Source organism: Elephas maximus, chromosome 1 (assembly GCF_024166365.1).
Source record: "Elephas maximus indicus isolate mEleMax1 chromosome 1, mEleMax1 primary haplotype, whole genome shotgun sequence".
Lineage (NCBI taxonomy): Eukaryota > Metazoa > Chordata > Mammalia > Proboscidea > Elephantidae > Elephas > Elephas maximus.
In genome coordinates this window covers 93,034,770-93,047,932 of record NC_064819.1, presented here as the reverse complement: position 1 = coordinate 93,047,932, position 13,163 = coordinate 93,034,770, and the positions used below count along the sequence as shown (strand labels likewise).

General features: G+C 48.5%; 1 protein-coding gene across 1 annotated transcript; it reads right to left on the bottom strand.

Moving 5' to 3' along the window:
* Positions 1–215: 215 nt before the first annotated feature.
* On the bottom strand, positions 216–12,753 carry MCCD1 (mitochondrial coiled-coil domain 1). Its single transcript, XM_049869078.1, is given in 5 exon segments — positions 216–476; positions 923–1,059; positions 1,062–1,126; positions 11,953–12,011; positions 12,700–12,753. Coding segments are annotated over 5 exon segments (576 nt in total).
* Between the last annotated feature and the right edge of the window lie 410 nt (positions 12,754–13,163).

Below are 13,163 nucleotides of genomic sequence, written 5' to 3'. Positions count from 1 at the left end.
GTATCTGTAAATGCTCCGTTCCGTTATTGGATTTGGGGTGAGGTCATTTAAGGCATGGTCCAGGATAAGGGCCCTGCTTCGGGCCGAGAGGTCAGTGGGTGGGATGTATCTAAGAGAACTTGCAAAGGCTGAGGCTCTGTCTGTCTTCCAATTTCTGGCTCATTGTGGAGGGCTCATTTCGTTTTCTCAGTAGTCTGAGAGAGGCTGGGATGTTCCTAATTGAAGGGCTTGTAGAGGGTGTGGTGTGTATTTCCTGTATTGCAGAGTGAGTTGGGGACTGGTAGGAAGCTTAGGCATCTCCCCCACAGGCTTTCTTGGTGTCTCATTTGTTCCTTCAGCTTCTGGATCTTGAGCACCAGGGCCTGTGCCTTCCAGGCCCCCTCTTGCCCTTCCAGCAGGGCCTGGTACAGCTCCAGCTGCCGCTCCAGCAACTCCTCAGCTTGAGCCAGCTCAGCTGTGCTATGGGGTCTGGAACCCTGGGTGAGGGGGGAGTTAGGGAGACAGTATCAGTCGGAAGGGGAGTCAGGAATTTCTCCTTTCTCACTGGTTGAAGGTCACTTGGGAAGCCAAGGTGCTTCCTGTGTAGGGCATAGGCCTCTGGGGGCAATTAAGAGATCACTGGCTCAGGGACTATAACTGGACCCTGAGAGCCTCTCCCCTTGTCTGGGGCCATAAGGAGGAGAGGACTGGCTGGCCCTACCCCCTAAGAAACAACCGTCAGATGAGGGGAAAGGACTTTGTGAATTGCTGCTCTGGGTTGGGGGAGGAAGCTTTCAGGTCAGGAGTAGGGTGGGGGGAAGAAGTTGAGAGCTGGAACTAGGTAACAAGCTCCAGGGGTGAGGGACTGTGTTGGGGCTTAGCAGGCTTCTCCCACCCCAGTACCAATCCTCTTCACGTCCTCCGCTCCCACAACTGGTGCCACTTACCTGGGGGGTGACCTCATCTTTCCACTGTCCGAGGAGCTGGTCTGCTGTGTGTTTGCCTTGGGGCTCTGGGAGCAGCACCCCGGGGAGGCCTGGGGGTCCAGGGGCCAGGAGGGCAGAAGGCCTGTCAACAGCATTGAGACAGCCAGGGCAGAGGGAGCACCGTGGTGGTGAGGCAGGGAGCTGTCTGAGCTGCCCAGTACCTGCCAAGGACTGGCTCCCACTGGGCTTTGGGCCTTGCTTCTGTGCCCAGCCCTGTCTAGGCCCCCGCCTCTGCCCCACTCCACTACCTCCACCTCCCAGCCTGGCCCCAGACAGTCCGAGAACTGTTGCAGATGTGAAAAACATTGCTGCCGGTTTAGGCAGAACTTGCTTCATAGCACTGCTGCCCAGGCAGCCACACCTCTTGTGTCTGTTGTGCTTAGCGTTACGTCCTCACTCGGCTCTGCAAGGTAGGAATTGTATCTTTGGTTTGCAGATGAAACTGACAGAGTTTCATTCAATATACTTATTTAGGCAAGTGTTGAGGCCAGTTCTAGGCCAGAGGTGTTCAAGGCTCCACAGCTGGTTGGTAGGAGAGCCTGGAGGATCCACATACAGGTCTGTTTGGTGCCACTGAGTTGATTTTCGACTCAGTGACCCCACATGACGGTAGAACTGCCCCAGGTTTTTCTAGGCTGTAATCTATGGGAGCAGATTGCCAGGTCTGTCTCCCGCAGAGCTGCTGGGTGGTTTTGAACTACCAACTTTTTTAACAGCCAAGCACTTTCCTGTTGCGCCACCAGGGCTCTCTATATCCTGGTCTACCACACCTGAAAGCTCATACTCAGACCTGGTTCACATACTGATTCCCCCACTGTTTCCCTTTCTTCTCTTCTTGCTGGCCCAGAATTGCCTTTTTTCCTTGTCTCTGTTTTGCATTGTGTGTCTTTGGGGTTTGCCTTCTCTAGTAGATCCGGGCATCTTTGTATCGCTTATAACTTTGGCTCCTGACAGAGCCTGACACTAGTATAGGTTTCAAGCATTGTTGAACTACTGAACTCCAAATCTTCAGCACTAGATCAAAAGCCCCCTCTATACACCATGTGTGATCCTTGCGCATAAATGTTGGACTCCTGCATCGTGTTCTGAAATGGTGTCTTGTGGCTGGAGAGGACAGTGACATCCCTGTGGGCAGAGAGGACCCAGGAGGCAGTGGATAAGCATATGGGGAAAGGTGGGTTCTCAGAAAAGACGTGCCTCAGAAGGCAAGGATTGCTGGAAAGTGGACAACCCCTAACAGTTCACTATCTTTGAGACATCCCTCTATTCACAGGGGAGATGGCCTCTACCACGGTGTAGTGGTCCGTGAGCCCGGCAGGAAGACCTTCCTACAGGTTCTTAAACTTGGGCTGAAGCACTTTTAAGAGGCCAAAGGCCTTGTGCTCCCCATTAGGTGACTGGTTCCCACTTTTCAGTGGAAAAAGAACTAAGTACCCCTGTAAAAACTTTGAGGGAAGGGGAGTTTTCATTCCGCTTTGTGATATGGTTGTGCATGACTCACACTTGAATTGCAATGTGTACACATCTTAAAGCCTAATTATCGGAACATTAGGGGCCCAAACTACTGTCATTACAGATAACGTGAAAGGACGCAATCCACAACAAAGTAACATTGAAGCTAAACCATGTTTGTAAATTAAAGGCAAGACTATCAGCAATGGGGGCGGGGGGGAAGCTAGACTTCTGCAAGACAATCCAGACTGTATACTAATAAAATTTCTTTCCTGAAAACTGGGAATTCCAAGCATCTGAGTTTGTGTTTTGGATTATAAACTCCAATTTACAGTAGGTAGTCCTGAGCCATGAATTCAAATACAGTCTGGATTTGGGCTTTGTTCATCTGTGAGAAATGAAGAAAGGGCTTTGGGCCAGTTCAAGATCTGTTGGGTAAACTGATCTCATAATCATGGATAGGAAGAAATGAGGATGAATAAACCAGATTACCGGATTTTATGTTACTGTGTACATTTGTTTGTTTTTTGTTTCCTGAGTCTCTAATAAAATCTTAAATGAGGGTTCTGGGCTGGCCTCTGCGGGCATCATGTCTTCACCCAGGGACAGGCAGGGACTATGGGAAGCAACATCGACAAGTTTAAGGGGCTGCAGAGCCTCCCCCCACCCCAGGGCAGCGTGTGGGTTGCACTTTCGGTACTGCATCATACCCAGACTGCTGGCAGCACTGGGCTGAGTGACATGAAACCTCTCATGTGAAACTCCACTGGATTTGTGGACTTAGGGTTATTGAAATCCACCTGTTTCATTAACACAAGAGACTACTAAGTGTGAGACCCTGGTGGGCATTGTTTTGTTCCTGTCACAGGTGATCTTTACAGGAACCCTTCGAGAGCGCTCGTCTCATTTCGCTTTTTTTAATTAAACTTTTTATTTTGGGATACTTTTAGATTTACAGAAGAGTTGTAAGGATAGAACAGAAGAGTTCCCATGTATGCTTCACCCAGCTCCCCCTGATGTTAACATCTGCATGATCATGGTATATTTGAAACACTAAGAAATTAACTTTGCCACAATACTTTTACCTATAGCCATTATTTGGATTTCACCAGTTTTCTAAGGACATTAAGGCACACAGATTTCAGGGCCTGCCCAAGTTCACACGGACAAACAAGAGGCTCTCATTCAGCACCACATTTGAGTTTTGCAACCTTTAATATCCCAGACATGATGGCCAGTTCTCCATGCATGTCTTCATTTCTTAGAACTTTTTTTTTTTTTCAGTCTGCAGGGCTTATAAATTCAATAATTATTCCCTAATAGTTGGAAGCTTTCCTAAAAGAAAAGTTGCAAGTTTCAGCGTGAGCCTCTGAATCCAGGGTTTCTGGGATTTGGTGAACACATCAATATCACTTAGAAAATTGGCCAGAATAGGCAAGAGAAAAAGGCAGCAGATGGAGGAATCACTTCCACTTTTCTCTCATGTAGAGTATTTCCCTCTTCCTGCTGCTCATCCCAGGTCCCTGGGGGTGAGGGAAGAACGGCCCCCTTGGGCTGTGAGAGAGAAATGATGACGTGGAAACATTTCTTTATCCATTCCAACACTTCAGCTTCTAGTTTAGCTGTGCCTGTTCTCCCCCCACAATCCTGGGTCTATGAGCATACCATTCTCTCAGATTCAGCTTCAGACCACTCACCTAGTGAGCCATTTATTCCTGGAGGGTCAGAGCGTGGGGCTGTGGCAGAAGGTACAGCAGGAATGAAGGAGGTTGGAATGAAGACTTCCTAGTGAGGGCTGAGATGTGAGTAGTCAGAGGGCAACTGAGGACATTCCCAGCATCTCCATGTAGGAGAGAAGGGCAGGACTGAATAAAAGGATGAAGAGTATGAGCAGGGTTTGGTGAGTTTCATCCTTCCCTCATCCCGGGTCCTCTCACAACGCCTCACCTCAAGTCACACTGAGGGGCCACTTCAGGCCAGGTGGTCCACCAAGCATGTGACTCTCACCTCCTCTCCAGGGAGGAGCCCCACAGTTGCCTAGCTCTGGCACGTCTCACTCTTCCTCTCTAGGTCAGGTCCCTCTGAGTACTGAGTCCACAGTCAGTTCCTTCCTTTCTACTAGCCAGGTGAGTGTGATGTTGGCAGGTAAGAAGACAAATGATTGGCCTCTCAGAGAGCGATTGCCTTTGGGGGTCCTTCTTGTCTGTCACCAGAACCCTGGAGGGAACTTGGTTGCAGGAAAGGGGGAAGAGAGATGAAGTGAAGGTGGGATCCCACTTCTGTTTTTTCTCTCAGTCCTCCTCCACACATCAGCAACTTCCCGTCTCCCAGTTCCCAGGACTTCTAAAAACTGGGAAAGGAAGAAGAGACCCAGAACCCTACATCTGCCTCCCTCCAGTCCTCTATGGCCTTAATGGTTGCCCCAGCATAGAGCCCTAGGTATGTGCAGAGGGTGGTCCTGGAATTTTCTTTCTTGATGTAGCTGCATGGCTCAGTTCCTCACCTCCTTCAAGTTTGCTCAAATGTCACCTCAACAAGGCCCACCCTGACTGCCCTATTTAAAAGTTCCACTTCTTCCATTATCCTCATTAAAAAAAAAAATTACTTGGTATTAATTTTTTTCTCTATATCTCTTATCTCTTTCTAATGCACTGTGTAGATTTCTTTTTCCAAAGATGGCCTCAACAACACCTCCCGTGCTCTTTTGCAGTGTGACCTTGCCATTCCCTTGTCAAGACTCCCCTCCCCTTGAATCTGTGACTAGCTTTGATGGATAGAACACGGGCAAAGTGACACCGCTTGACTTCTAAGTTTCTGACATAAAATGCCTTGTGATTTCTGACTTGGTTACTTCAAACACTCCCTCCTGGAACCCAGGTGCCATGCTAGTAGCAGCTAAGCCATGTGGAGTAGCCAGGTGGAGAAGAACATAGGTGACCTAGTTAATAGCCTCAGTGAGCTCCCAGCTGATAGCCAGTACCAACTGCAGCCCGGTGAGGGATCCCTCTTAAGTGTTCTGAACCCATTGGGCATCCAGGTGACTGAAGCCCTAGCTCATATCACATGAAGCGAAAGAGCTTTCCTGCTGAGCCCAGACAACTAAAGAATGAGAGAGAATAAAAAAGTTGTTGTTTTAAGTCACTAATTTTGGGATTGTTAGCTACCCAGCAATAGATAATGGAACATATACACCATATAATTTACTGCTATTACCATGTTTTTATTTTTTGTCTGCCTTTCCTGTCAGACCGTAAGCATCAGGAAAGCAGGTGTTTTTTGTTTGTTTTTGATTTAATGATTACCAAGCCTAGAGAAAGGAGCCCTGCGATGCACTGTTTAAGAGCTCAGCTGCTAAGCAAAAGGTCAGCAGTCTGAACCCACCTGCAGCTCCATGGGAGAAAGATGTGGAAGTCTGCTTCCATAAAGATTACGTCTTTGGGAACCCTATGGGGCAATTCTACTCTGTCCCACAGAGTTGTGATCAACTTGAAGGCAACAGGTTTTGTTTTTTTAAGCCTAGAGCACTGCTTGGTGCGGAGAGCTCATTAAACGTTTTTGAATGAATAAATGAATGAATGCTGTGTCTCCAACACCTCTTGAGCCCTGGTAGAGCCCCCATCTGCCAGGTTGGGGGTCATCTTTGGCTGCTGCCCAGCTCTTAGCTGTGACTCAGCTGCAGTGTGTGAGACCCTGGGGGAGACTTCCCCCGGTCTGGGACCCTGAGTCAATCTTCAGGGTAGAACTGAGATTTGGGGCCGGGGCTGCAGAGCTCCTAAGTTCAGAGGTTAGGTAGCAGAGAGCTGTGCATGAGGGGGCCCAGACTGAAGATCTGGGAGCTGGGGTCTCCAGGAGAATAAGAGGCAGGATCCCAGGGTCCCCAGGCTGCAAGCTAGAGAGGGAGCAGGAACCACCCTCAGGATCCAGGGTGATGGGTAGTCAGTCACCTGGAACATATTCTACGGCCAAGATCCTTGCAGCTCACAATGATGTCCAGGCCCCACACTGCAACTCACCCTCGCTCCTCTGAGGCCCTGTGGCCATAACTCTGGTTGTCATAGGAGTCAAAGAGACAACTAAGGCCTTGACTGCAGGCTGCTCAGGGCTGGGCTCAGACATGGCTGTGAGGTCCTAGCTCAGAGAGTGGGACCCTGGAAATATGGGAGATTTGGGACAGGGCTGGTCCCCACAGGATGGCACAGGCACCTGCTCTTGGCTTCAAACACATCTCCATGCTGTCGCATGCTCCAGCCTTCCTCATGATGCTGTCCTCCCTGGCTCCTTCCTGTTCCCTCCTTTTGGCCTTGACCCCCATTTTCTTGTCCCCATTTTCTCCCTCTCCTCAGTTCTCCAGGAGCCTCTCCGTCTTCCCTACCTAAGGCCCCAGGGGCTCCTCCCCCAGATTCAGGTGGGAGACTCACTGAGGGATTCCTGGGAGAAGGGGCCTCCTCCTCCAGAGGCTACAGGTGGAATAAGTGACAGGAACTCGGAAGACCAAGGCCTCATCCCAGAAGACAGAAAAATTTGATAATGGGGCTTACATTATGTTTGTGGGGTCCACCTGGGACCTGGAAACCAGATGTTATGACCTGGAGGCCTCCCTTTGTCCTGAGGCTGGAGTCACAGTCACTCAAAAAACCAAACCCATTGCCACTGAGTTGATTCCCACTCATAGTGACCTTATAGGACAGAGTAGAACTGCCCCACAGGGTTTTCAAGAATGCAAACTTTTTTAGGGAAGCAGATTGCTACACCTTTCTCCCGTGGAGTGGCTGGTGTGTTCGAACCACTTTTGGCCTAGCCCTTAACCACTGCACCACCAGGGCTCCTTCACAGTCACTCATTGAGGAGGAAACATCTCTGTCAGCATGGGTTTTGGGAGACACTTAGCACTCTGAACCTAACCTAGACTTGGGGTGCCCCCTGTGTGCAGAGCCCTGTCCTGCTGGTGGTAGCCCAGGAGCCCCTGGGAAGGTCCCAGGGAGGGCACGAAAGAGGAGCTCAGGTCTTTTGTCCTCAGCCCTGTAGCCACACGGGGGTACTGCCACTCTGCTCTCTGGGGCTCTGACTGAGCAGTCCTAGAAAGGGCGAGGCTATGGTCTGAGTGGGGAAGAGAAGGCTAACAGAGGGTAGGTATCCATGGAGGAATGCAGATGTCTTCTGAGTAGCCCTGGACTCCACAGGCGTCAGGCTCAGGGGTAAAGGAGGGATGGGAGGAGAGGCCACACCCCAGAAAATTGAAAAGTAGACACATTTTCTTCTATTCCCTATTCCTTTTCAGTGCTCCTTTTTGACATAGCAACAATAACAATATTTGCATAACATTTTTCAAGAAGGATATATGAGAAATCGGTCGCATGCTCATCTCTGGGAAGGGAACTGGGTGCTTGGGGCCTGAGAAGGAGGGAGACTTTCTACTGTAAAATCTTCAGAATATTTTGAGTGGTATTTTCCAAATATAAGTTATATTAAATATCACTTTCAGTTGCGAGGCCCTTTATAGTACACAGATGTGGTTGTGTGATGGACCCAGATTTGGGCCTCTCCTCTGTTGTTCTAGAACACATTAGGGTGTTCCAACCTCAGGGCCTTTGCACCTGCTGCTCCCCAGTGGAAAACTTGTCTCTCAGGTATCATTTCCGTCCCTGATCTTCTCTTCAATGTCATCACTGAGAGGCCTTCCCTGGATGACCCACCTTAAGTGGCATTGCCAGCCTCCCTTTAACCCTACCGTGTTTTACTTTTGTTCACATCCTTTTTACTGACATTTAAAAATGTATTTATTTTAATTGCTTGCTGTCTATCCAGAATATAAACTTTCTAAGAACAAGGTTGAGGATTTGATTGTTTATAGCTGTATTTCCACTGCCTTGAATAGTGCCTGGTTGTTGCTTTAAAAATATTTGTTTAGTGAATAAATGAATGAATAAATTTCCATGCAGACTGATACACACTCGACTCACACACTGATGCACTGTTACAGATATCCTCATATACACTGACACACTCTCACACACATACTCTCGTAAGTCTAATTTTCATTCAACATTGTGTTGTGAACATTCCCCATGTCAGTAGATATTATTTCCAAATTACTGTGAAAAATTTCAAGGATACAGAAAGTTTGAAAGACTAGTACAATATTTGCTTTATGCATGTAATAAATTATTTCTACAGTTTTTGTTGAAACACTTGAAAGTCTCTTGCAAAACACATGACCCCACTCCTAAATACTTCAGCATTTATCTCTTAAAAAGGACATTTTCTTCAATCCATAATATTATTACTACACTGAGAAAAATAACTACACTTCTCAAATATTATCAAATGTCAAAGTCATATAAAATTCTCATCATTATCCTCCAAATGTCTCCCATATCAGTTTTTTGGAAAAAAATTATTTTATTTGGAAACAACATTCCAGCATCCATGTATCGATAGGCCATGGAGATTATTAGGACTAAGTGCACAGTTCCCCTAGGCCTTCTGTCCCCTCATCAGGGCAGAGGAGGGGCCCCTGTGCCAGGAGTCACACCTGGTGCCCAGAAGTCTCCCCTCTGACAGCAGGTGTCCAGGCTACTTGAGACCTGGCGGAGTGCATTCCCCTCCCACCGAGGTTAACAGTGAATCTGAATACTTCCTCCAAGACCCCCCTGTCCCAGGCATTCTACCCCATGATCAAAGGGTCAAGAAAGGGTCCATACACTAGAATCAATACCCAACCACCCCAGATCTCTTCATTTCCATGGAGAGAGAGGCCAAGTGAGAGCCCTAAACCCGGCTCTTCCCTACCTTCATCTCTCACCGCCTCACTACCAGTATCTGCCTCCAGCCCACCAGCACTGATCCCATCATGCCCCTTCCCCTATCTGTGTCAGTCACTCCAGGTCCCCCATAACCCTGCACTCTCATGTCCACAAGGCTCTGCACACCCTGATTTTGTCTCCACTCACACCCCCTCCCCAGCTCCTGACACCTTTCCCCTGTGCCCTGGAGTTCTCAGCCCAAGATCAACACAATCTCCTGAGTCCTCTCAGGATGGCCCTTTCACCTCAAGCTCTGACAGAGACCTGGATCTCCTGAGGACACTGTCCCTCTGAAGTGCTCCCACAGGGGTGTTTTGGCCCTCGCAGGCCTTGTACTCCTGGGTGTGGAGACAGGTGGACGTCCTTGCTCCTCCTTGCTGCTCTCAGACCTTTGTCCCTTCCTCCTCCCTAATGTCCCCATTTGTGAATCTCCTGTCATCAGATTACAGCCCCTCCTCCCCTCATTGTACCTCCCACCTATGGACCTTGAACCATTCCCCACATTTCTTGACTGTTTTAATTTTATTTGAGGTGAACATATACACAAGACATACGCAGATCCAACAATTTCTACACATATAATTTAGTCATGTTGATTTCATTCTTCAAGTTGTGAAACCATTCTCACTCTCCTTTTGCAAATTATTCCACCACCATTAACATAAACTCAAAGCCCCCTAAGCAAAAACTCTCCCTCTTCCCCTCCCTCTGGGGAAGCCCACAAAAGCCATTGATTCTGATTCATAGGGACACTATAGGACAGAGTAGAACTACCCCATAGGGTTTTCAAGGAGTGGCTGATGGATTAAAACTGCTGACCTATTGGTTAGCACCTGAGGTCTTAACCAGTGTGCCACCAGGCCCCCACCCCTGGAGAAGAGGGCATGAAACCGCCGGACAAGAGAAGGGGGGAGGGTTATATTCAACTTCAAGAAGTCCTCCTGTAGCACTAACAATTTTTGGATCTATATACTATCTATTTCATATATGTGAGATCATACAGTATTTGTCCTTTTGTGACTGACTTAATGCACTCAGCATACTGTTTTCAAGGTTCATCCATGCTGTGGGATGCATCAGGACTTCATTTTCCTTTATGGCTGACTAATATTGCATGGTGTGTATATACCACATTTTGTTCATTCATCTGTTGATGGACATTTCCTTTGTTTCCACTTTTTGGCTCTAGTGATCCCCACATTTCTTGACTCTTAGCTCCTGGCTCAGGGTCACTGGAGCATCGTTATCTCTGCCCCTGCCCTCAGGCAGCTAGAGGAGGCTAAAGGTCAACATGCAGTCACATGACTGCTCTCAAAGAATTCCATGACCCAGACCTCAAGGGTGCCCACACCATTGTCCAGCGACCATCCTGTGCTTGCAGAGTTCGCTCAGTCTCCTCCCATCCTAGGTGACTACTGCACACCTTCTCTCTGCTCAAACATCCACCCCTCCTTCCCCATTCTTATTTTGGCGAATGACCTTGCTTCCTACTTTACTGAGAACACTGAACACATCAGAAGACAACTTTTGCAGATTCCCACCACCATCTGCTCATGTCCTTGCATCTGAACCGCAGGATGTGCGTCCAGTCTGTCATCACTGGTCAGCTGTCCCTGCTGCCAGCAAAGCCCATTCCTCTGCTGGTGCCCTAGATCTCATCCCTCCTCATCTGCTTACAGGCATCGAACCAGCAACTGTTCCCCATCTCTCTCCTTTATCATCAACTTTTGGTCTGAACTATATCACTGTGGCAGCCATGAGAATGCACATCACAGACCCTGAGTTAGAGGCAGCATAACTGACTGATGGCCCAGGTACTGCCTCCTGAAATCCGTTGCCATGTTTGTGCTGAGAGCATGCTTCCCACAAGCTTCTTCCAGGCAGTGATTGAGAACAGCAGTGAAACTAAGGCAGGACCAGTCCTCCATGGAAGGCTGACTTTGTTTGCCTCAAGTGCTTCCTGATGCCCTTACTGAACTTAGACTTCACCACATCTAGGACAATTCTAGCTACCATTCAGTCCCTTTCTCCTTCACTTGGGTTCAGATCTGCAGTGTGGTCTGATGACTCTTCCAGCCTTATCTAGTTCCCTCCTCATTTTTTCACAGATGTTTCCACTACTAAAACTCTGTGCATTTAACCTAACTATTATAAGTGCTATCAGGAGTGGTCTGAGAAAAAGATGGGGATTTGGCTCACCCACCACCTGGCAGGCAAAGAGGATGACGTCCTGGCAGCAGGTGAGGCATGGAGGGTCCCTGGCACAAGGTGGCAGCTCAACTGGTAAGGGTTTGGCTGGTGGGGACTGGAGAAAAAGTCCTGGTGTGGAGGAAGGCTATGGCCAGTGTGGTGATAGAAACCTTTGAAAAATAACAAGGTGGGGTGGGGGGAATACCCTGAAAGACAAGGAGTTGGCTGGTTAATTTTAAGTTGTATAATTGACCTGAGAAGAATGATGAGGATCTGAGGCTTGTTACTGCCCACATGTGAGAGCCGCTGCAGTAGCTCATACAGGCCTTTACCTCCTGTAGAACAAGGGCAGGTAGAGTTGAACCACAGGATGACAACCTAACAGTGAGAGTGTAGAACTCCAGAGATGTTTGAAACCTCATTCAAAGCAGGTCTGTTATGAGTATCAGGGCCTTGTAGGAAAACCTGAGATTCTGCAAACTGGAACAGGGTTATCCTGGTGGGTGCTCTCTGGACCCTCTGGGCTTGCAGAGTGGGCTCACTCTTCCCTCATAATGGGTAGGAAGTCCACCATGAAGAAGATGCTGCAGAAGTCTCCCCCCTATAACAGAACGGGTGTCTCACAGAGAAGCTGCTCCCACCTCCTCCCTGGCTGCCCATTCCAATTAGTTGTTGTTAGTTGCTGTTAATGTGGATTCCAATTCATAGAGACTCCATGTGACAGAGTAGAACTGCCCCATAGGGTTTTCTAGGCTAATCTTTACAGGAGAAGATCTCCAGGCCTTTCTCCCCCGTTGCCGCTGGGTGGGTTCAAATCACCAACCTTTAGGTTAGCAGCTGAATGCTTAACCATTGCACCACCAGGGCTCCAAAAACTAGGGTTAAATCCCAGCACAATCTTGCTGGGGACATAGTGTGCGTAATAACGGGGAAAACGAGTCTCCACCTAAGTATTTGCAAGAACTAGTGCATGTCCCTATAGGAGGCAAAGGAATAGCTCTGAGTTGGATTTTGAGGGTGCTTGGTCAAGGAGTTCAGAATGTCAGGCTACATAAACATTCACTAGCTCGGGGGCACTTTCTCAGGACTTGGGTTTATCAAGGACCTGAAGGCAAGGGGCAAAGTCGCTGCTGGGGTGGCTCTGTGTGTAGCTGAGAAATAGATGATGTCCAACTCTCAGCAAGGTAGACAGCACTTAGTTGCCCTGGCAGATGGTAAAGGATGAACTAATGAGGCTGAGGGAAATGGGCATGTGGGATGGATGTGTTATGTGAGTCCATCAGACTTACGAGGAAGTCATGTTCCACGGGAGGCCCAGAGAGCACACTTTTCACCAAGGCCATTGGGAATGTGCTGGTGGGAGGAATCAACGTCACTAAGACTTTGGCGCTGGTGTCCTCTGCAGAGCGGGGAAGATGATAGGAAAGGCTGTCCCAGAACTGTCTTCACTAATCTCCTTGGGGATGGTGGGACCTTGAAGTAACAGAGGACCAGTGGCAGCACTTAGCCCCCAGAAGCCAGGGGCCACTTTTACCATAACAATTCTGGTGGAGTAAATAAGGGAGCAATACTTTCAGGGAGTTGTGGCGAAGGCTAATAAAGCATAATGTCCTTAGGGTCAAAACAGTGGGGCAGCCAATGAGGGTGCTACTTAAAATCTACAGTAAAGGAAGAATTGAGGAGCAGGAGGCTGCGGGTGGTTGCCCTCATAAAAGCCATGATCTCTTGCTCTGTTCCCAGACCTGAGTCAATT